General features: G+C 32.7%; 3 protein-coding genes across 5 annotated transcripts; 1 reads left to right on the forward strand and 2 right to left on the reverse strand.

Moving 5' to 3' along the window:
- The first annotated feature begins 1,308 nt into the window (after window positions 1-1,308).
- On the forward strand, window positions 1,309-6,983 carry mhc1lia (major histocompatibility complex class I LIA). Of its 3 annotated transcripts, none has more exons than XM_087310263.1 (5): window positions 1,309-1,429; window positions 4,251-4,508; window positions 6,082-6,360; window positions 6,466-6,753; window positions 6,827-6,983. In XM_087310263.1, exons 1-5 carry the CDS (start codon window positions 1,375-1,377, stop codon window positions 6,976-6,978), a joined length of 1,032 nt encoding a protein of 343 aa, XP_087166389.1. In that variant the 5' UTR covers window positions 1,309-1,374; the 3' UTR covers window positions 6,979-6,983. The 3 variants fall into 3 exon arrangements, with proteins under 3 accessions (XP_087166389.1, XP_087166390.1, NP_001314811.1); XM_087310264.1 differs by having other exon boundaries at window positions 6,099-6,360; NM_001327882.1 differs by having other exon boundaries at window positions 1,322-1,429; window positions 6,102-6,360; window positions 6,827-6,980.
- Window positions 6,984-8,297: 1,314 nt separating this feature from the next.
- mespab (mesoderm posterior ab) lies at window positions 8,298-9,567 on the reverse strand. The gene is given in 2 exon segments (NM_001265583.1): window positions 8,298-8,512; window positions 8,849-9,567. Coding segments are annotated over 2 exon segments (723 nt in total). The 5' UTR covers window positions 9,518-9,567; the 3' UTR covers window positions 8,298-8,458.
- Window positions 9,568-18,672: 9,105 nt separating this feature from the next.
- Window positions 18,673-19,676, reverse strand: mespbb (mesoderm posterior bb). The gene is given in 2 exon segments (NM_001265607.1): window positions 18,673-18,823; window positions 18,969-19,676. Coding segments are annotated over 2 exon segments (735 nt in total). The 5' UTR covers window positions 19,653-19,676; the 3' UTR covers window positions 18,673-18,772.
- Window positions 19,677-24,726: the final 5,050 nt, after the last annotated feature.

A 24,726-nucleotide genomic window follows, 5' to 3' on the forward strand; every position in this document is an offset into this window, starting at 1 on the left:
AAGCATGTATTGTAAACGTGAAGTCCTGACATTTTTATTGTTGTCTGCTGAATGTGTGCATTATTTTTACAGATATATGTAGACTAAATAAAAGTACCTAAGAGCCGCCAGTACAGTTGTTATCGCTGATCGTTAGATTGACTTTGAGCTAACCAGCATTTCTGCATTACTTCCAGTTTGCATTCCAACTGCTGATTTAACTGCAAGATGTTGTTACCTGTGCTTCCTTTATCCTTATTTGTAAGTCAGTTTGGATTAAAGCATCTGCCAAACGAATAAATGTATATGTACTGGGTTGTTTTCTTAATAAAATAAAAATACTATTAAAACATTTTGTGTGACGGATGATAGCAGCTTAATTCACAATCATATTATTATCCTGACACTTCATGGTAAACCCATTTCCAGCTTTGTTTTGTTTACATTATTAGTTTTCTTTCAGCATGTTTTTTGTTCATTAATTTAGACATACATATCAGAACAAAACAAACTGTAAATATTTATATGAAGTCTCTAGACTATAATACTTGATTTATGATCAGTTCCTGTAAAACCCCCTGCAGAGTTCAGTTCCAACCCTTCTCCAACACAGGATTTTTTATAAATTACACATTATTTAACTGTAATATGAACTGTATTTGTCTGTAGGACAGTTATGCAGTATGTTACTGTATTTTAAAGTTGCATTGTGAAACGTACTGTATATTTTACAGTAAATATATACAATACTGTAAATACATAGAGCAAGATAAACACTGCTTTAAAATGTAAATACAGCATCTCTGCTGTAATTCATTTACAGTAAGTTACTGTAGATTCTACAGGAAATTGTTAACAGTGTAGGTTTCAAACATGCCTGAAGGACATTTTAGTTGGATCAGTTGTGTTTAGTTAGGCTTAAATCTAATATGTGCTATAGGCTCATTAAGGACATAAGGACAGTTATGCGGTATGTTACTGTATTTTAAAGTTGCATTGTGAAAATGACTGTATATTTTACAGTAAAGATATACAATATTGTAAATACATAGAGCAAGATAAATGGTGCTTTAAATGTAAATACAGTATCTTTGCTGTAATTGATTTACAGTGAGTTACTGTAGATTCTACATCAAACTGTTAACAGTGTAGATTTCAAACCACCCCGAAGAACACTTTTAGTTTGATCAGTTTATTTAGGCTTAAATCTAAAATGTGCTGGGCCCATGAAATAAAACAGTTTTTTTTAAATGCATTCAAGTCACACTGACTAGCTAAACAAGAAAATCCGGAAGCTGAGTAAACACTTACTTCACTCAAAGGAGAAGTGAGAGTTTGAAGTAAGTCTGTGAAGTGAGTGCTAACACAAAGTATTGCACTGCATGTGCTAGAAAAATGGGCCAAATCCTTTTGTTTTTTGTGTTTTTACTTCCAACTGCAGCTCCAAAAGGTAAGACTTCAGGTCAATTCTTTAATTCAAACAAATAAAAAAACCTTAATATATAATTTATGTTTGCAAAATCTTAGTAAATATTTTGTACCTACTTGGTACTATAGGGAAGGACTACAGGGCTGTAAGTAATATTAAGCACAGAAAGAAGCAAATGATTTGTTCAGTCAGTAGCTAAACATAATGTACTTACATTAAGACATGACTGCAAGCCTGAAAAGCAGCCAGTAGAAACTGGACAACAGAAATTAAAATAATAAAGAATGATTACAAATGCTTATGTTGTTTGTATATTTGATGTTATTTTTAAGCATAAAGAAAATGTAGAGTATTTATTCATGCCTGCTTAATGTATTAATTAATGCATATTTAATAAGTTCAAAAGTTAACATGCTTGTTTAATCGTAACATTTTCTGGTTATGATGAAACTTGTGATCTGATAAAGAATGTTGCCTGATACAAAAAATGTGTCCTCAAGCTTTAAATGTGATCATTTTATTTGAACAAAAATGATAAATCAATTATTGCAATAACATATATGATGTAATACTTAAAATTATGAAATTTTAAATAAAAATAAACCCAAACATTCTAAAGCTGCATCTGAAAACACATACTTCCCTACTATATTGTATGTGAACTGAGTACAATATTAAAATTCATAATATTCGAAAAGCGATATGACCCACCACGACCTAACAGATTCATAACGTGCATGATCTTGGAAACGTGGAAACTTTCCAATGCCATGATCCCACGTGAGAGAATTTAGGGATGGGAGTGAAGCAATTCAACTGACATGAGTAGATGATGTGATAATGACGAATGGTGGAATTCTCTTCATACTATTCACATTCATAGAATACAAAACATACTTTTCTAAGGGTTGTGTTCATTTAAATGTTGTGAATTTACATTCAAATGTATACCTACATGAAAAGTATGTAATTTCAGATGCAGCTTATGTATTTTGAGGTCTTATTTCTGAGTTTGATAAGCTTAAAGCAAATAAAAAAGATCAAGGCCTTGGCAGCATGAGCTGAAAAGCAAGATAGCAGCAGCAGATCTTTATGCTATTCAGTAAATGTAAAACAAACTTAACCATTATGCTAATAATATACATCTCACAAAAAGTTTCCTTCACCAAAGTTTGGTCATTGAGCAAAAACAACAGATCAGCACTTTGCATATACCTGTCAGGATTGGTGAGGGGAAATGGGGAAAAAGGAGCGAGGACTCAATTGCAGGGAAATAGGAATTTATTAAATAATAAAAATAAAATAAACTGCAAAATAAACTACCATGAGGGGGAAAACATTAACAAAACAAACACATACAAACAAACTGGACTGGGCAGGCTTGCAAGGATCAGGACTGGAAACACGACAGGATAAGACTTCAAACAACAACATGTGATGACGAACTGGCACAGGACAGCAAACATGAGGGGTTTATAAACTGTAGGAAATTAACACACAAACAGATGAACATAATTAACTAATAATGGGTTAACAAGGAGGGTGGGACTCAACAATAGACGGGAGAGCGCATGTCTCAAAGAGACAACACAAGCCATGTGCTCACATAAAACAAGACTAGAACACGCAGCCAATGAGAGAACTCATTAACATACACCACGTGCTAAACACAGCACCAACAGAAGACTGAACGAAAGACACGAGTACACGATGAATAAAAGCACTCACTGTGCACCCACACACGCAGCGTGCATGTTTCATCCCAGCGCCGACCAAAACTGAAACCAACTAGACTGAGACGCTGGAAATGAAACGCCACGCTGCAGACAGACGAAAACACAAACACGAGTACAAGAGCGCGCGTGTCTGAGGCACGTTAATTACCCGGATGATGCACTCATTCAGCCGCTAAAATGAAGTGTGGAATGATGGACACTTCACGCACTCAACGACCGCAGGTTTGCTTACGTAGCGGTAGGGGCGGAGCTTTCGGACCCACATGTTGGATAACTTTATTTATTTTTGATGGTGAAAGCAAAATTCTCCTACGAGAGTGATTATAGCGCCTCCCGATGGTGAATGCGGTTAAACTCGCGGCAGGTAATAATTAGTAGTTCCGTCGTTTATTTCACTTATTTGGCAACCGTCAAACGTCATTAGGGAAATGGTTTGTACTATCCTGTTGAGTGTGTAAGTGCATAAGTACATAGTGCATGAGTGCATAGTGTATAGTGTGCCATTAGGGACGCAGCTCTAGTGTCCGAGCTCTGCCACCAAGACAAGAATTTAAAAGACCAGAGTGGCAGAACCCTGACAATACCATTTTACAAATGTCAAGCGACTAAAAATGTAGATGGAAAAAACATAACAGGAGAAGAAAAATAATAAAATAATATTTTAAATATAAGTAAGCTAGCTATATAAATATAATGCAATTGCATTAATAATCCTAAAGCATTATGAATAATAATAAAACATTCAGTTAGAAAAATAACAACATTACAAATGTTCATACACCAATGCACAGTCAAAATATAGGAATATTAAAATGGTAAAAATAATAGAAGTTACAAAATTAATCATGCATTTTTTAACTGTTCATAGTGACTAGTTTATGTATAATGTGATAATTGATCATTTGTACCGATTCATTTAGTTGCACTAGTATGAAAATCTTACATTTTTAAAAGGACGTATTGTTTGGCCCCAAAACCCCACCTCTCATTAAGCGATGAAAAAGAAATCATACTAAAATGTACAAACGAGATCATATAAATTATTACGAATTAGCTACTACATCAAAAGGTTTGATTGTGTTGATCATTGTGTTTATTTTTCACAGGCTCTCACTCTTTATGGATGCTTGTAATGTACATTAAAGGACAAACGGCGTTTCCTGAATTTAGCTATGTGATGATGCTGGATGATGTCAGTGTTCTCCACTATAACGGTGATACAAATAGTCTCATAGCAAGAGGAAACACAAAAGCTGACGATGACGTGTTTAATTTAAATGCGCTCCCCATCATACATGATCATCTACAATCATCTTTTGAGGACAGGTGGACATTAGCAACAACACACTTAAATAAAACTGACGGTAAGTATTTTTTTTTAAAGACTACAGTCAACCAGATTTTACATTGTAGTCAACAGCCATTTTAATTTGATGTAAAAGTTCTGATTAAATACATAAGCAGTATTGCAGATTTGTAGCACTGCAATATTGCTGTATATCAGCTCTGCTTGGATGCATGTGTAGTTAGCAGGGCTAACTTAACTTTTCTGATGACCAGCCACTGTGGCTGTTAGTTTTCCAACATTACTAGCCACTCGCCATATTCACTAGCCACATTTTTTTTATTGGGAAAATATATTTTACATATAAATATTACTTTGACATGCTAAAATTGCTTGATTTAGATTTGTGTTAGCTCCACATGCCTCCTCATTTATTTCACTTTTTGTGTGTCGTGTATGAGCTTGCTTAATAATCATGAGCAAATGGGTCAGGGTTTCATAGTATTACAATTAGTTTTTATTTTACATAATTTTCAGAGCTCACAATAAAGGATTTACCAAATTTATCTCTGACCACACCAAACAAAAATAATAATTTATTTTTTCTAAGCCACAAATTTTAAATGTGTCAAAACAAGCAAAATATAGCTGTATACTGTACTTTTTATTTAACAAATCATATGCACAGTAATCTGTTCTGGCTAAAGGTCCCAAATCACCAGTTAACTACACATAAATGGGGATTTAATCTCCCATTAAAGCAACATTATTGTAAAAAATGATAATTAAACCATATTAACGCAAAAGAAAGCAGGTAAAAAACATATCATGTAATAATGAAAGAATAATCACACACACACGGTTAACATTAGACCCATAAATAATCTGTTCAACAAATGGTTAAAGCGAAAGCAACCGATGCTGCTTACAAAAAGACTAATCTGGAGCTCTTGAAAGCAGCAAGACTGTGGGTGCTACTCATCACTTTTTGTCTAGTCTATTTGAAAGAGAATTGATTACATCAGTTCTAGACAGTTGCTTCACGCAAAGAAACGGGAGCGCGCACGCGTTTTAAGCAGTCGCGCGCAGCACCTCAGCTGTTAGCGCCAGTGATTTTCCTTTCATTCGGTATTCACCTGCTTTCAATTGCTCGCGCAAACACAATTACTTTTGTCGTGCTGCTTCTCAAATCTAAGTTCGCCTTTGCATGCATATTGGACATACCTTCCAACACTATATACCTTCCCGGGAGTCTCCCGTATTTCAGACCCATCTCCCGCTCAGTTCCCGTATTGTTCTATCTCCCGGAAAACTCCCGGAATTCCACAACCCGTTCCTCAGCTTTTTGGTATGGTCCCTAAGCGCACCGAACCCAACCCGCAACCGTCTCCATACTTGCTCAGCGCCTTTCAGTTTGCGCTCACAACACCTACCCTCCCGCTCTTCACTAGCTCGCACATCAAGCTAGTGAGCTAGCAGTTAGCATCCCAGCAGTGCTGATATACACCAATATAACAGTGCTACAAGTGTGATATTTTTAAAACAGTTCGATGGCATTGCTAATTCAAAATCGTGGTCGCAAAAAATGTGTGATTGTGAAATTTCTAAATAAATAAACACTATACTGTAAAAACATTCTCTATCTATTAAAGGTGTTTTTGCCCTTCAGCAGTTGGTCGCGTGCGAGCTACAGGATGATGGCGAACCAGGACGAATGATTTTACGAAATGCTTTTGGAGGATCCACGACAGATCAGCTGCTATTTGTTGACAAGAAGTTTACATACCACGATAGCTTCAACGTCTCGACCCATGTGCTTCATGCTCATCATGATTACAACAAGTACCTTTGTGAAAAGCTATTACAGCCGTTCTGCTTTCAAACACTTAAGGGTTACCTGGTAAAAAGTAGAAATCAAATCAATAGAAAAGGTAAAATGACCGACTCCAGCATACAGTAGATCTCAAACAAAGAAATCATTTACTTTTAGCTGTTTTATAGGCTTACATATCTTGAAAGATTCTCTGTTTTTTCAGTCAAACCCAAAGTCAGACTCATTCAAAAAGCAAACTCAGATTCTGGAGGTTTTCGTGTGAGTTGTTTGGCGACAGGATTTTACCCTCGTCACATCAACCTGACCCTGTTGATAGATGGACAGCCTGTATCTGATCATGAGGTCACTGGAGGAGATCTGTTGCCCAATGGAGACGGGACGTATCAGATGAGGAAGAGTCTGGAGATCAGAGCAGAGGAGAGAGAAAAACACAAATACTCCTGCTCTGCCAAGCACCTCAAAATCGACAACAAACTGGACATTTATTTAGGTAATATGGGGTAAAATCTTTTAAAATGTAATAGTGTTTGTGATCTTTATTTAATGAATTTACTTTCTTTCAGATTTTGACCCTGAAGAACCATTTCCTTTAGTGCTGATACTTTTATCGCTGGTGTCAGTGTTTATAACTGGAGTCATCATATATAAATGCAGGAAGAGGCGAGCTGTAATTATTTATTTGCTAAGCAAATGTATTAAAAAAATTACTTCATAAAGAAATTTCAAAATTGTTTTTTTTTTTTTTGCTTCCATTCATACTGTAGCATAATCTTAAAGGGATTGTGCCTCTGTTTTAAGTGAGAGATTTGTTATTTTTTATTTTTTGTGTAAGGGATTACCGAAACTACTTCATGAAGTTTTCTTTTTGTTTACAAAAATGGTCAAACTTTTATTTCATACAACCACAACTAAAGCTAATCAGATGAGCGAAACATAAAGCAAATGAAAATGAAGAGCTTCCTCCAAGTATAACACTGTAAAAATGTTAGAGAAATTACATTGTGTGTTGTACTGGTGCTATAAATTGGTTTTATGTTGATATATTAGTTGACATATACAGTTTAGGTCAGAATGATTAGCCCCTCTGTGGATTTTTAAATATTTTCCAAATGATGTTTAAGAAAGCAAGGATTTTTTCACAGTATTTCCTATAATATTTTTTCTTCTAGAGAACGTCTTATTTGTTTTATTTCGGCTAGAACAAAAGCAGTTTTAAAGGTTTTAAAAAACATTTTAAGGTCAAAATTATAAGCCCCATTAAGCTATATTTTTTTCTGATTGTCTAAAGAACAAACTATGGTAATACAAGAACTTGCCTTGTTACCCTAATTAACCCAGTTTAGATTTTAAATTGCTCATTAATCTGATTAGTGTCTTAAAAATATCTAGTAAAATATTATGTACTGTCATCATGGCAAAGATAAAAGAAATAATTTATTAGAAATTATTTAGGTAACACTTTTAGTTTAGGTCACAATTCATGCCTTAACTAGGCTTATTACCTGTCTATTATTTAGATTTTAACTGCTTATTAGCAGTTATAAATGCATGATCTTTTTCTGCATCTCTAATCTTGGCCAAAACCTAAACCCATTACCTTACTAACTATTGATAAACAGCTAATTAATAGTTTATTACACTGGTAATATTATTTAATGGATTGTAATAATATGAATAGTGACCTAAAGGTGTTAGCATTATTTATTAAAATTATTATATTTAGAAATTTGTTTAAAAAATCTTTCTTTCTGTTTCCAGGATAATAATTCTGACTTCAACTGTACATTTTTTCTCCCGATGCATGCAATGTATTAGCATTTTTATTAATGCCTTGTATTATTAATTGTTTTATATTTCATATTTTTAATATTCCATATGTTTTTTTTTTTTGTTTCAAGCAGTTTTGTTGACATTAAACTAAACTTATTTATTAACTTATTTAATAAACAGTGGGTTAAAATAAAATTTGTGAGAAAATAAAACTAAAATCGAACAGATCTGAAGTTAGATACAAGACTGAAAATGCAAAACAAGTCATCTTTAAAGGGGTTTAATTAAAAAAAGACAATAAATAAGCAGTATATACAAATGTCTCCAATACAAAAATATGTTTTCTGATAAATAATTACAAATAATATACACAAACAAAGTCAAAGTCTATTGGATTCTGTAACAAGTTGAGCTCTCATCGTCCTTCATTGGTAAAACTGATGGCTATATGAAGCATCATCCATTGTTGTGCAGGGAAACTGTAAAAAGAAGGAAAAAATATTAAATATTTGTGCATAACAAACAAATCAAACTCATATTTACAGCCATTAAATGACCAATTACAATTCATAACGAACTTTAGTGGTACATTAGTTTGTTAGTTAATGTATTAATGTATCAAAATCCAAAGTTTTGCTTGTTAACATCAGTTAATGCACTGTGATTTACCATGAACTAATATTATTTAACTTAAATAACATTAACAAACATTAGTTAATATTGTATTAAATGTATTACTAATAGTTTGTTAAATACATTAGCTAACATTAACTAATGGACCATGATTTTAAAGTGTTACTGAAAAGCCTTCTTACCATATAAGACTGTGCATCTCTGAAATGTGAAGTAGCAGGAAAGCTGTTCTCCATCTGTTCTCTGGAATCTCCAAAGCTTGTGAGTGTTGGACAATACTGAACATTATCTTGCATGAGTCCCTGTTGTCCATCCATACACACGTTTTCAAAAACCAGACCAGACTGAAGCCTATCTGAAGCTTCAGCAGAGCAGCACATCTCATAATTTGGCACCTCAGCCTGTCTGAGTTGGTCAGAAAGATGTGAAATGTAGCTAATGGCAAGACGGAGGGTCTCAATCTTAGTCAAGGTTTGTCCAGCAGGAGCCACAGATGGAGGTAAGAAGGATCTGAGATGATGAAGAGCTTTGGTCAAATCCCTCATTCGGAGTTTCTCTCGTTCGCTTGCTGATTGTCGCTTCATTCCTGGGTTTTTAGATCTGGAACGTCTCTTTGAATCAACGGGAAGAGCTAGCTTTAGCTTTTTAGCTTGCAAACAGTCAACATTGGCATTTTCAGGACCTTCCAGTTGTCTTCCAGCTCCCCAAGGGGGAGAAAAGCATCCGGAATCGATGGAGGAGCTTGGAGAAAGGCTCCCACATGCGCTGAAGTAACCACAATCAGCACTCGAGATGGGTTCGAGTTTGCATTTGGCTGCTTGGAGCAAGTAAGGAGGAAGGTTAAACTCCATGGTCGAGTTCTTGGAGATGTTTCTGGTTCTCTGGAGCTTGAGTGAATGCTGAAGGGCCTGGAGGAAGGAGCTCAATATATCCCGGATGAGGAGGTGTGATGTTGCACCTCCAGAAGGCGCTGAGGAATTTCAAAGAGGCCCAGAGACGTCGCACCAGGGGCAGGGGGTCTCTGGGAAAAATCACATCACTTTGGGACACGTAGAGGGTGGAGGAGAGTTTTTAATTTGTTTTATTTTATGTTACACCGAAACAAATTATTCAGAGATGATTGCTTGGATTTACTCAATTTTTTTATGTTAAGTGGCTGTAAACTATTTATTTGGGCTGATTTTAAACAAACAAATTGAGTTTAATTTTATTCAATTTAATTTGTTTGTTTAAATTCAACACAAATAAATAGTTTGCAACAGTTTTGCAGACATTATTTTTTTCAGTGTACTTTTTTTTTTTTTTGTCTTTTGCTTAATCTATAAACGCAACCAACACTCCAAAAAATAGGTCTGCTGCTTATTCAAATTAATATGAGTAGAACCAATACAACTCTTAAGGACAACTTATTTGCTTTATGACCAATCCTCTTAAATTTGTAAAAATTATTAAGTTAACTTAATTGATTTGTGTTGGGACAACATAAAGGAATTGTGTAGAACCCCATATACTTTTACAGTGAAGGATGCGTTAACTGGTTGAAAGTATATTGATAGGTTACACATATCAGGCAATGCATTTACTAACATAAACAATATATTTATTACAGTATTTCTTCACATTGTATTACACTATTTGTTCATATTGTTACATTTGTGACTTATATATTTTAATAAATTGAAGTAATACCAGGGGCAGGGGATTTCTGGGAAATATAACAACACTTTGGGACACGTGGAGGGTGGAGGAGAGTTTTAAATGTACGTTTGGTAGCGTTGTTTTGTTTTATTTTTTGTTATATTCATAAAGATAATTTTTCTTTTTTTGTCATTTGCTTATATGAATTTAAACAATTATGCATAAATTGGTTGGAAGTAACATTAAGAGGTTACACTTTAAAATAAGGTTAATGCATTTACTTACATATTCAGATAATGAACAATACATTTATTACAGTACTTGTTCATATTATATTACAAGTATTACACTATTTATTCATATTGTTAAACGTCATACCAGGGGCAGGGGATTTGTGAGAAAAATCACAACACTTCGGGACAACTGAAGGCTGGAGGAGACTTTTTAATTGACGTTTAGTAGTTTAGTAGTACAATTTAGTTTTTATTTTATATTCATTCATGGAAATTAGGTCTTGGGAAATAAGTCTTGTTTTTTATTTATTTTTTTGTTCTTTTTCAAATATTTCCCAGATGATGTTTAACAGAGCAAGGAAATTTTCACAGAATGTCCGATAATATTTATTCTTCTAGAGAAAGTCTTACTTGCTTTATTTTGGTTAGAATAAATGCAGTATTTTTTTTTTTTTAAAGAAATTTTAAGGTCAAAATTATTATTCCCTTTAAGCTATATTTTTGTTGATAGTCTACAAAACAAACCATTGTTATAAAATAACTTGTTTAATTACCCAATCCTGCCTAGTTAGTTAACCTAGGTAAGCCTTTAAATGTCACTTTAAGCTGTATAGAAGTGTCTTATAAAATACCTTGTCAAATATTATTTACTGTCATCATGGCAAAGATAAAAATAAATCAGTTATTAGAAATGAGATATTAAAACTATTATGTTTAGAAATGTGTTTAACAAATATTCTCTCTGTTAAATAGAAATTGGGGGAAAAATACCCAGGGGGGCTAATAATTTAGAGGGGCTAATAAGTCTGATTTCAACTGTACTTTTGTTTAGTTTTTTCTTTTGCATATATAAATGCAAACAAGGATGCGTATTTGGTTAAAAGTAACATTAGGAGGTTATATAAACAATGAACAAAGCATTTATTACAGTTTTTGTTTAAGTTAGTTAATGAAAATACAGTTGTTTATTGTTAGTTCATTAACGGTGCATTAACTCATGTTAACAAGCATGAAGTCTGATGTTAATAATGCATTAGTAAATGTTGACTTATGATTAATAAATGCTGTACAAGTATTGCTCATTAATTAGTTCATGTTAGTAAATTAACTATTTCAGTAACTAATGAAACCTTATTGGAAAGTGTGACCCATTAAGAAGATTATTTTGTTTTAAAAATATTGTTGTATTTAATTCTGAAACCATTGCAGTTATTTACTCCACCATTGTTTTGTAAATTATAGTTTTTTTTAACATTATTATAATTATTTAATCAGGGATTTGTACATTTCACATTCATGCAGATATTGTTTCATTTTTTTGTCTTTTGTTTATTATATAAATGAAAACAAGTATGTGTTAATTATTTTTAAATTAAAAAAAATTGCAGGATGGTTTTGTTTTAAAATAATGATGTTGTATTTAATTAATACAAAGGAAACATTTTTTTTTTCGATTCAGGTTTACAGTTGAAGACATATTTATTAAACAATATTAAAATTATTAGCCCTTGTGTGAAATTAGAATTCCTTTTTACATATTTATCAAGTGCTGTTTGATGAACAGAATAATTTTGCAACATTTTGAGAATAATTGTTTTAATAATAACTAATATATAATTTCCAATAACTAGAAAATTTATAATTTCTATTAACTATTTTTTTTCCTTTTCATAATGACAGTATTAAATATTGTTATTTTGAAAGATACACGCTTAAAAATATTTTTGCTGCTTGTTGAAACTAATTATGTAAAATTAGCTGAATCAACCCTTGAGTTTTGTGTGGCAACTTAATTATTTTATGTTCAATCCACTTGTCAAAACAGTGAAGTTTTATTAAGGATAACTTTTATTTAGTTCTATTAAGGATAATATTTTTTTTTTTAAATATTGCAAAAATTGCTTTTATTTTAGTCAAACTAAAAGAAAAAAAGACTTTTTCTGAGTTTACTAAATTTACTTTAAAAACAGTTATAATATACACAAGATTCTATTTAAAATGCAATTTGAAAAATAAAAGTATATAATAAATATTTCTGATACTAAATAAAATGTCTTATAAATGTATTTATTTAGGATTTTTGTTAACATTTTATTCATAAAAGGGGTTAATCTTTTATTCCTGTTTATTAGGAATGTTAAAAATATGTTAATGTATGATTTTCCACTTAATATTATTAAAAGCTTGCTCTCACGCTGTAACACCTCTTTCCCTGAAGTGTGTAGTGTATAAAGTGTCAGTTGTTAGCAGGTTTTTGTTTAGACAACTGACTTTTTCATTTTATTGCCTTAAGGGAAAGAGCTAAGGAAAGACATTACCATTTAACAGGGCAGATTTGAGAAGCTTTTTAAATCACAGTTTTGATTTTGTATTAAAATGTGAGCCATATTATGTACAACAGCAAAACGAAAGTACAACTTAAAATAGTATTTTAAAAGATAGCATACACACATAGGAATTATTTAGATTAATGCAGAATTAATTTAATATTTTGACTCTTAAAAGGTCAAAATGTGCATGATTTAAAACAAATCTAACTGCTGTAAAATTGCTGTCTGACTCAAGCTTGCCTGTGTTGTATATGGAGTTGTTTTGCTCTCTGAGGTGTAAGTTGACCTCTTCCTCATTGCCTGAGCTTGTGGATTACAGCTTCAGTGAGAGCTGCTTTAAGGAAATGGTTCCCAGACCAAAACGTGTCGCTTTTTGCTCCTTTCTGCCCCGTGCTGCCCTGAAATAATTAGATTTTGACTGTTCCCAGACAGCACACTTATCTGACACCAGACCAGAAGCAGAACCTTCTGTGATTCTGCAGATGAAATAAAAAACAATTTAAATCCCAAATTGTAGGTAGAAATCTTTAACTCTTTCAGATTAAAAAAGGTTCTTTACATCGCTGTAAAAAAATATTTTAGGAGTAGGAACTAACCCTTTCTTTGAGGAACCAGAAAAAAAAAAATTCTGACTGTTTTGGACATTTATTTTTGTGAGTGTGCATTGAAATTTATTGACTTATTTATTTATTTTTTATTTATTTATTTATTTATTATTATTATTATTTTTATTTTTATTTTTTACAAAATTTAGTACCCTTTTATAATATATTTTAACGAAAAGCTTGTTTCTACACCATTTCTAACTCAGATTTTTGTTTTAGGACTATTGTCTTAAAATAATGCTTACAAACGTAAATATATATATATATATATATATATATATATATATATATATATATATATATATATATATATATATATATATATATATTTATTTATTTAAACCTATGTATATCTTTATGTTGAATGGGAGTGTCTACTTTAATTTTTTTAAATAACTTTTTTAAAAAACAAATGCAAAAATGTGGATTAAAAAAATCAATAATCTACAGCCATTCAGCGTAACAGATATATTTATGCAAAAAAAAAAAAAAAAAAAAACATTCTCATTCTGTCCTGTAATTATACATAAGTATATTAAGGACTCAATGATGATAATAAATGTTTAATATTTAAATTATTAAAACAATCATGCTACAACATCCTCTGCATAAATTATAGGAAATTTTCTGCTTGTTCTGAAAGTATTTTTACAACTTTGTAAAAAAAGAAATGAATCCTATTCTTTTATTAATGTATAATTAAATGGATTCGTTTAGAATATCGATGGTTAGGTGTCAATTATAATAACTTTTGTAAAAATAAAATGTAAAAATATCAGTGAAATATTATTTCATCATCATTCATTGTCACATATTTATCCAAGATTACAAATTTGGTTGATAGTAAGCCTGTAAATTTGCAAGCATGCTGTAAACTAATAATGAAAATTTACTGTAAAATTTACAGTAACTTACTGGCAATTTTGTTTGATAGTTAGACTTCAAACCTACAAGCTCACTGTAAATTAATATTAATTATATTTGTAATGTTAAAAAATACAGCACAATTAAAAATATTTATTTGAAATGTGCTTATAAATTTTACAGTCTTAATGACAACCAATTTTAAATTTTACAGTCTTTTTTTATACAGTTTGATTACAGTTTTACAGTTTGATTTGGAACTCACTACATCTGCCATCAGAAACATTGACTCCCTCACATTAATCAAGTCAAGACTAAAAACCCATTTACTTAGGATAACTTTAAATACTTAATTAATGAATTAGTTGTATCTGCACTTTTGCTGTGTATATTGTTTTTATGATTTCTCTTGTTTTATTGTACAGTGTCCTTGAGTTGCCAGAAAGGCATCATTAAATAAAATGTATTATTATTATTATTATTAATATTATTATATTCTGTAATTATTAATATAAGAAAAAAGAGTGATCATTCATTCATTTTCTTTTAGCTTAATCTCTGATTTACCAGAGGTCACCAGAGTGGAATGAACCACCACAATTGCAGCTTATGTTTTACGCAGCAGATGCTCTTCCAGCAGAATCCCAGAACTAGGAAAATTAGTGATCAATCTAAATTTTATAATATTAAAAATTAATAAAAACATTTTGAGGGCGCCATGGTGGTGCAGAGGGTAGCACGATTGCCGCACAACAACAAGTTTGCTGGTTCGAGCTGTTCAGTTGGCATTTCTCTGTGGAGTTTGCATGTTCTCCACGTGTTCGCATGGGTTTCCTCTGGGTGCTCCAGATTCCCCCACAGTCCAAAGACTGTGATTTGGGTATGCTAAATTGTGCATAGTGTATGTGTGTAAATGAGTGTGTATGGATGTTTCCCAGTACTGGGTTTCAGCTGGATGGGCATTCGCTGCATGAAACATTCCGGATAAATTGGTGGTTCATTCCGCTGTGGCAACCCCAGATTAATAAAGGGACTAAGCCGAAAGAAAAAGATTTAATGAATAAATGAAAAACATTATGCTGAAAGGAGTCATACATAGCATGAAGCTAGTCTTCTATAACTTCGGTAAATCATTTTAAAAATGTATGTCAGTCATTAAAAAGACCAAACTTCCACAATACAAAACCAAAAACATCTAAATTGCGCGCTTAACTCATTAAAAACCTGACTTGTCGCTGTTAATTCACAGAAATGTTGATTTAAAGTCTCATACCCTCCTGCAAATGAGTTGACTTCTTCCTTTTTTTCAAAGCGTCTTAGTTTTTCCTGCAGCATCAAAGGTTGATTAGCACATCAATGCGAAGTGTTTTTCTTCTCCTGCTCGGTTAAATGTTGATTCGAGGTAAACATCTAAATGGTCTAAACCCTTTCCTCCCAGCGCTCTGTAAACTGCGTATTGAGCTCCACGTTAGCATATCAGTCACAGGGTCAAGGCTATCTGAGTTTCTAATGACATGGGTTTCTGACACCTCGGACGGGCCTGAAGTGCATTAGAGGATTATGAAGATAAGCATGCATGAAGTTCAGGCTTTTGAAGAGATAATCGTGGAGGCCAGACTTTGAGGTGCGAGATGCTCTTTTGTTGTTGACCTGCGGTTCATTAAGAAGGAGCTTCTATTTGCACAGGCCTGATTAGGAAGGAGTTGATGACGAGGCCTTTGTGTGACGATTTGTGGGAGAAAGGTGAATGAAGTAGGGTTGAGAAAATCATCATTTTTGTTTTACTTTTTTAAGCTTACATAGTGTAAAGTATTTTGTAACAAAACATAGACAAAAGTGTAATTATAATTTATTTATTATTTAATATTATAGAATAATGACTTTTGGTTACATTTTTGTTTATAAATAACAATTTTCATTTACCTTGCATTTACCTATCTATCTATCTATCTATCTATCTATCTATCTATCTATCTATCTATCTATCTATCTATCTATCTATCTATCTATCTATCTATCTATCTATCTATCTATCTATCTATCTATCTATCTATCTATCTAGAGTTTTAATTAACTCATTTCTAATAACTGATTTCTTTTATCTTTGCCATTAAGACAGTACATAATATTTTACTAGATATTTTTCAAGACACTTCTATACAGCTTCAAGTGACATTTAAAGGCTTAACTAGGTTAATTAGGTCAACTTAGCAGGTTAGCAAATTATTGTATAACAGTGCTTTGTTCTGTATACTGCTGAAAATATGTATTAGCCTACTTGAGGAGGCTAATAATTTTGTCCTTAAAGTGGTGTTTAAAAAATTTAACTTTTATTCTAGCTGAAATAAAAGAAATAGGATTTTCTTCAGGATGCCCTTGCTCTGTTAAACAATATTTGGTAAATATTTGAAAAAGAAAAAAATTCAAAAGGGGGCTAATAATTCTGACACATATATATCAGAGTTTCTTGCCCACTTTGATTTTTTTTTTTCATGTGGCATTTGATTATATTTTTGTTAGTGAAGAAAATCTCAACACTTTTCACTTAGCTTCTTTATAAGACATACGGTTAAAATTTTATATAAGACAAACCCGGGTTAAAATTTAAGTTGTATTTATTTTGACAATTTTATAGAGGTTTCTTCAGTTTTTTTTTAATAAAAATATTGCCCCTCCCATAAATAGGTCAGAATAACAAATGTTTTAATTTGATGTGGTCGAGAAAATCAAAGTGTTATTCAACTTATTTTACTTTCAACCCTTTTTTAGGTTTAGCTGGACTGAATTTTTTAAAAAATATTTATAAAAATCAAGTATATAAGTACACAAATAAAGCATTAAAACGTGAACAGATTTAATATTTAGAGAGAATGTATTTAAAACGAAACAAATAGGACCTACAGTATATGTCATTTCATTCAGGACTAGATAGGCCTAGTTTGTGGCAATGACGGAAGCTGTTGGCTATTGCAGCCGTTTTGAACGGAAAACGCACGAAAATAGCATTTTCTTCACTTTGCAAACTATCTTAAGGTAATTTCCAGTAATCTGCATGTTGTTAATAAATTTGGTATAGGACAAAATTATCGAACGATAAGCAAAAAACTGTGTTGCTTTTGAACGTGATGAGGTTAGCTTGTTAGCTAACATTGGCTGATTTGTCACAGGTTTTCTGTTGACAAAATACATTTAAATAGCTTAACGTGGGATTTTTCATCTACCAAATCTGCACGGGTATATTTCTCAATGTCTAAAGTCGACTAATATAGCATAAAATTCAACTTACTTGCGATTTAAATGTAAAATAAATAACCATATCAGGTTGTACAGCTGATGAATATTGGATTAACAGCAAACCTAACTTAATTGTGTAATTTAATATAATATAATACAAATATAATATAATATTGGCCTAATTTATCATATCATATAATATGATTTTTATATAGGCTATTATGTTTTTTTATTTAATGAATTAATAAAGTAGTTTTGAGGTATACAAATCTGGGTTTAAGCATATTAAATTAGCTTAATCTGCTAAAATCTGATACACGTGAAAATGAAGGCCATTATCAGGATTTAGAGTGTAATTTACATGTAAATGGCTGTGAAGACAAAACTTGCTGATGCTGTAACTGATCAGTGGAGTTAACTACATCGAGTTGTGCAAAGATGTTTTTACAGATTTTACACATTTAATCAGACTTCTTGCATAGTGTTATTTAAATACTGCCAGGTAATGTATTGTACAGTTTAGGGTGTATATTGTTACAGTTACAAATCCATTAATTGGACCCATTCAGCAAAAGCATTGCTGTGAAGTTGAACACGTTGGCGGTTCAATTGCCCCCTCTTGTGGGTACTACAGATATTTACTTTTTACTTTATTTTTTGCTTTTCTGACTAAAATAAAATCAGAATAAAATACAAATAAACAATAAAACGATTGTGTGTGTGTGTATAATTGTTTTATTATTTATTTGCATTTTATTACTACAGCTGTTTTATTTTGACATGTTTACTAATTATAATAATAGTAATAATAATAATAACAACATTAATCAAACAAGGTCTTAAAATTATTTTTAGATCGGCTTTTACATTTGTTGACAATTGTTGGTTATCAACAAAATAATAATTATATATATATATATATATATATATATATATATATATATATATATATATATATATATTAAAAGGGATAATACAATAGACAAAATGTTTGACATTGAGACAAACTGTTTTTATTATAAATATTAATAAATTAGTATCACATTGTACAAAAGACATGAACATACAAAAAATATATAATATTAAAATAGAAATCTTAAAATAAGATAAAAAGTTATTTATTAAATACTGTACAAAAAAGTCCATAAAAATTTGAACTTCATATTCAACATTTGAAAATTTTAAAATATTTAGATGAGAATTCATCCCCAGAACTCTGGTGCGATCGAACAGTGGACGCCTTTGTTGTAGCCCTAAAAAGAGGAAAAACAAAAGGTAAGTTCAATTTAGCTCAACATTTAGACACCACAATATTAACTCTCACCATTTAAAATAATAATGAACCATACAATACACACATGCATACTGTTTCATTTGATTTAAAGCCTGTCTACACACCTGATATGTCAATGCTGAATCAGCATACAACGGACTCTCTAGAAGAGATTCTGAGCTGGAATTAAAGGAATCGTCATAAGCCGGTTTTTCCATTCCCATAAAAACCTGCCGACAATCCATATCCGTCCTCCTCAACACAGATTCTGAAGTTCCGCAGCTGTTTTGACATGACCCCCAAAACTCAGCAGTGGAATAGCAGTGGTTTTGAGGCATCTCTTGATATCCGGAAACCCTTAAGTCTCTCATCTTGCACAAAGACTCTTCGCTGAGGCCTAGTTGAGCAGACAAATAGGAAATATATCGGATGGTAAGGCGAAGAGTCTCGATTTTGGTCAACGTTTGGCCAACGGGAGCTACAGAAGGTGGTAGGTACGTCCTGAGGTGATGCAGAGCTTTGGTCAGATCCCTCATTCTCAGCTTCTCCTTCTCACTGGCGCTTTGTCTTTGTTTACTAGGATTCTTGCATCTCGTTCTTCTAACTCCAACACGGGACCGTCCACCATCTTGAAACGAGGAACCCGAAATCTCTGGTTTTGGAGAAACGCTCTGAGCCTGCGCTGATGGAGAGAAGTCCATGTAGGAGGAAGGAGAAACGGTTTCTGGAGATGAGATGTTGTAGAGTTCGGAGTCTGAGCTCCAGGAGTTTTGCTGGATGTAGTTGAAGAAAGGAGATGATGCGTCCATTCTGTGTGGTTGGAGATAGGTTGTGGTTGTTGGGTTTTGCTAGAGGGAGGCTTTATACCAGTTTGAGCTCTCAGAGGTGTGAAGTGACACCTCTACAGGCCTGTCCAGACCACCGCTAGGCCTGGCTCAGACCCTCAGACTGCAGGGAGAGAAACAGAGGCATGTCCTCATGTGGAAACCTACAGAAGTGAGTCATCAGGTAATGTGTGATTTTTCACTCCTACCCAGCATGAGCTCTTTTTTTTTTGGGTTCTACTGTTTTTGACATCAGGATGGCCAGGGCTGGTTGGGTTATTTTTTTTATCTATTATTAGAATGTATGGCTATTTAGTTAATAATAATATAAACAATTAAGTAAATGGATTAATTTATGTAATACACTTTAAAACCCAAAAAATTTGCTTGTTTTTAGGAAAAAAATATTAAGTGAATATTAATATCACTATATAAAATATAGTATAATATTAAAACTCACTTAATATTGGCATATTATTTCTAAAAACAAGACAATATGTTTTGCTTGTTTAGAAAATGCTTCTTGATATAAGAAATTTTAGATATTTAGACTAGAAACAAGACAAAAAATCTAAGCAAGAAAAGCATTTTTTGCAGTGTTTGAAAAACTAATCCAAATGAGCACTGTGAACTTAATCCATTTGAGTAAAAGAAGCGATTTGAGCACAGTAAAACCCAATAAATGAAGAGAACTCAAAACAACTGAGTACTGTAAAAGCCAATAAGTTACGGCAACTCAAACCGTTTGAGGAAACCATTGCTACAAACCATTTGAGTTAATAAACTAATCTATATGGGTACATTGAACTTACTCCATTTAAGTTGAAGTAATGAGGTATTTAATTAACTCATTACCTTCAACTGAGTTCAAAACTCTTCAAATGAGTAGAATTAACTTTCAATCAGTTTTGAGTTAACTACACTCATTTCATTTGATGAAGTTGACTGTTGGGCTTTACAGTGTAATAATAATAAAATTACTCATGAAATTAAACATGTCAATGTATTCATATACTGCTGTATAAGGGCTGAACAATATATTGTTTGAACATCGATATCGAAATGTGTGTATCTGCAAAAGTCACATTGCAGGATTAGGTTATTAAATAAAGCTTAAAAGATAAAAATAATAATATAATTTTTTACCTATGTTATTTTACATTTGATTGATTAAATTTTTGTACTTGAATATGTAATTCTTAAGAAAACCATACAGCACTGTTATTTAACTTATAAATGTAACTTAATTTCGTAAGTCATATTTATATATGGTTGCGATTTATTTTATTTTATAATGCACAGCATAAACACTTGATCATCCCAGTCAATCTAAATAAATAAAATGTTTTCATATAGAGCTGTTCAGATCATCTGGTGAAATTATATTTATATCGCAGCAAACCAAAATATTGCAATGTCAGATTTTTTGCAATATCATGCAGCCCTATACTGTACTACAAAATATCAATAATAAATACTACTACTAATAATACTTTCATTCATTCATTTTCTTTTCGGCTTAGTTCCTTTATTATTCTGGGGTTGCCACATCAGAATGAACCGCCAACTTACCCAGCATATGTTTTACACAGCAGATGCCCTTTCAGCTGCAACCCATCACTGAGAATCACCCATACACTCTCATCCACACACAAATACTACAGACAGTTTAGTTTATTCAATTCACCTATACCACAATTCACCTACACCACATATTTTTGGACTTCTGGGAGAAACCGGAGCACCAGGGGGAAACCCACGCGAACACGGGGAGCACATGCAAACTCCACACAGTAATGCCAACTGCCCCAGCTCAAACCAGCGACCTTCTTGCTGTGAGGCGAACGTGCTACCCTCTGCGCCACCGTGTAGCCCAATAATAATACTAATAGTAACAATTAATGCTTATTAATAATATTAATAAATATAATCATTCATTAAGTACACAATTATATCACTATAGTAGGATACTGTATGTCATATAATAGAGTATGCAGAATACATATATTGATACAATATATTAATACTAGACTGATTTGCTGTACAGATTATGCATTAATTAAACTATTAATTAATAAAATGTATGGTACTGTATATTACGCAATTCACATTGTCAATATATAAACAAATAATAATAGTTAAACAATTTGAATAATGGGGCTGCACGGTGGCTAGCTAGTTAGCGCTTTTTCTTCACAGCAAGAAGGTCACTGGTTCGAGCATCGGCTGGGTCAGTAGGCATTCCAGTGTAGAGTTTGCATGTTCTCCCCGTGATCGAGTGGGTTTCCTCCAGGTGCTCTGGCTTCCCCTACAGTCCAAACACATGCACTCAAGGTGAATTGGATGAACTAAATTATTCGTAGTGTATGAGATTGTGTGATTGAGTGTGTATGGGTGTTTCCTAGTACTAGGGCTTCATAAAACATATGCTGGAATATTTAGCGGTTCATTCCGCTGTGGTGACCTCAGAAATAGTGACTAAACAGAAGGAAAATGAATAAATGAATGAACAATAATTATATTAACACGCATACACTGCTTTACTGCATAGTAATTTTCTATGAAACATGATGTGTGTGTGTGTGTGTATGCTGTAAAAAAATCTGTTAAATTCAGTAAAAATAGTAGATGGTTGATTATAAATATATTTTTATATTTTTATTATAAATAATAAAGTAATGCAACAAGCATTATTTATTGACATTAGATATAACATTCTAAAAAATATAACATTTAAAAGTGAAGTGTCATTCAGGGATTATTGTTATATAACAGTATCACTACTGTTATATATAAGAGAGAGAGATAGATAGATAGATAGATAGATAGATAGATAGATAGATAGATAGATAGATAGATAGATGTTAAAATAAAACTGTACTGTAAAACTCTAGTATAACATTATAGTAGACTATATATACTTACTAACTCACTATATATTAATATATATATGTGTGTGTGTGTGTGTTCATGTGTTTGTATTACTATACATAAACATGGCAAAAATAAATAAAGTACACAAATGAAAGGTTTGATTGCTAAACACTTGAGGGATAAATCTCTAATCTTCTCTCTGGGATTAATAAGAGGTGGTGTGTGGTCGGTCAATAGGTCACAGTTGTATGGAAACACAGACTCAGGTCATTCTCTCACAGCCGAGGTGTTAAACGACACCTCTAATGGGTCACATTAAAGGCAGGTCCAGCGCTCTGCTGCCTGTGTGAAGCTTTAATGGAATTTCACACCATACAAGTAGCTGAGCTAATGAGGCTAGCAAAACATTATTGAGAGCCATCACACAATGCACTGCCACTAAAAGACATTCCATACATACTGATTTGTAGACTGTAAAATGCTTTTAGATTGATCTTTTTCAGCGTTTTTGCTATTTTCTTATGGTCAGTTTTTATTTAGTGAAGCTCAAAATCCTTGTATATGAAGCCCTGTGAAGTGGTAGAATTTATTTTATGTTCATCACACCCATGTGTACTAAAAATGTTAAATATCAATAGGAATATACAAATAATACTAAGTTAATAGGGGTGACAATAATTGTGGCACACATTTTTTAATATAAAATTGTGTTTATAATTGTTTGTTGTGAATGAGAGATGTTTTTAAAGCAAAAGATATTTTTTTGCAAATGCAAAAGAGCATTTTTTTCACAGCTATCTGATTTATATTTATTAAAGGCACCAATATTTGCAGAGGCCACTGCATATTGTGCAATTCTGACATTTGATTAGCATTAGCATTGCTTTAGTATGCGCTCCTAACTTTTAAAAATTGTCTGAATATTAAAAACAATTAAATGAGTGCAAAGATTCATTTTCTTTTCGGCTTAGTCCCTTTATTAATCAGGGGTTGCCACAGCAGAATGAATCGGCAACTTATCCAGCATGTCCACATAGCAAAACTTTCTGGCCCTGCTCTTACCCACACAATCAGCTTTAGCTTGGCCCACATGCCGCAGTGAATTGCGGTACATGATTGGACCAATTATGACTTCCATACAAGGGCCAAACATGGACCATATCTGGGTCAAGTTTCAGCCAAGGTAATGACCCATAACTGGGCCTAAACTGGGTGTTGGTGTGCCACGGCATATGTGTATAGTATGTATTTTTAAAATTTGATTAGCATTAGCTTTAGCATTGATTAGTGTAGTGTGATGCTGAATGTGCTCCCAACTTTTAAAATGGCTGAACTCTGAAAAAAAAATGAAATAAAATAAAATAAGATTTTGAGAAGTGAATTAGAATTTAAGCGAACTACTCGGCAATTAGAAAAGTACGTTCTATACAGTATGAATGTGAAAAGTATGAAAGGAATTTGGACATACTACATCCGCCATTTTGACATAGTGACGTGACCTACCTGCATAATTTGCAACGCTTTACTCCCATTCATGAATTCACTCGCGGGGCATCATGGGTTAGCGCAGCATGCATGGGATGGGCACTCCAGAATCTCGCAGGAAGTAGTAAGTCATCCGGGTACTTCTCGTATACTGTTTTTCGAATTCTATGAATTCGGACATACTACTCGGCTCACATACTGATTTTAGCGTACTATACAGTATGAAAGTATGCAGTTTCAGACGCAGCCTAGAGTTGGGTCGAATGTTTGATGCCATCATCCATCGCTGATGGCCAATAGACGTCACAATGCTGAGCCGTCACCGCTATCCTCTGCCCCGCCCCTTTCACAAACCCGCTTACGAAAAATACACACTTAGGCCCCATTTATACTAATTTGTCTTAGTTTTAAAATGCTATTTCAGAATGAAAACGTGTTTCACCCAGCGTTTCTAAAAAGCCCTCAATCCACACTATACGAGTACTACTTGCTGAAATTACACATCACGCGACAACACACACACACACAAACACAGATCTAAAGGTTAAATAATAATAAAGGCCTTTTTTTTTATTTACCAGCCTTTTTTATATTTACAGTGCCAATATTAGTGGAAGACACGGCATATTATGCATTATTGAATCTTGATTAGCATTAGCTTAAACTTTAGCATTGCAAATCATTATAATGTGATTTGAAA

Source organism: Danio rerio, chromosome 25, assembly GCF_052040795.2.
Source record: "Danio rerio strain M-AB ecotype USA chromosome 25, GRCz13ab, whole genome shotgun sequence".
Classification (NCBI taxonomy): Eukaryota; Metazoa; Chordata; class Actinopteri; order Cypriniformes; family Danionidae; genus Danio; species Danio rerio.

Excerpts from the sequence above, each read along its gene's own strand:
- mhc1lia (XM_087310263.1), top strand. The coding sequence starts at position 1,375 with ATGGGCCAAATCCTTTTGTTTTTTGTGTTTTTACTTCCAACTGCAGCT. Across the intron at positions 1,430-4,250 it reads TCCAACTGCAGCTCCAAAAG|GCTCTCACTCTTTATGGATG; the intron begins GTAAGACTTCAG and ends TATTTTTCACAG. Across the intron at positions 4,509-6,081 it reads ACACTTAAATAAAACTGACG|GTGTTTTTGCCCTTCAGCAG; the intron begins GTAAGTATTTTT and ends TATCTATTAAAG.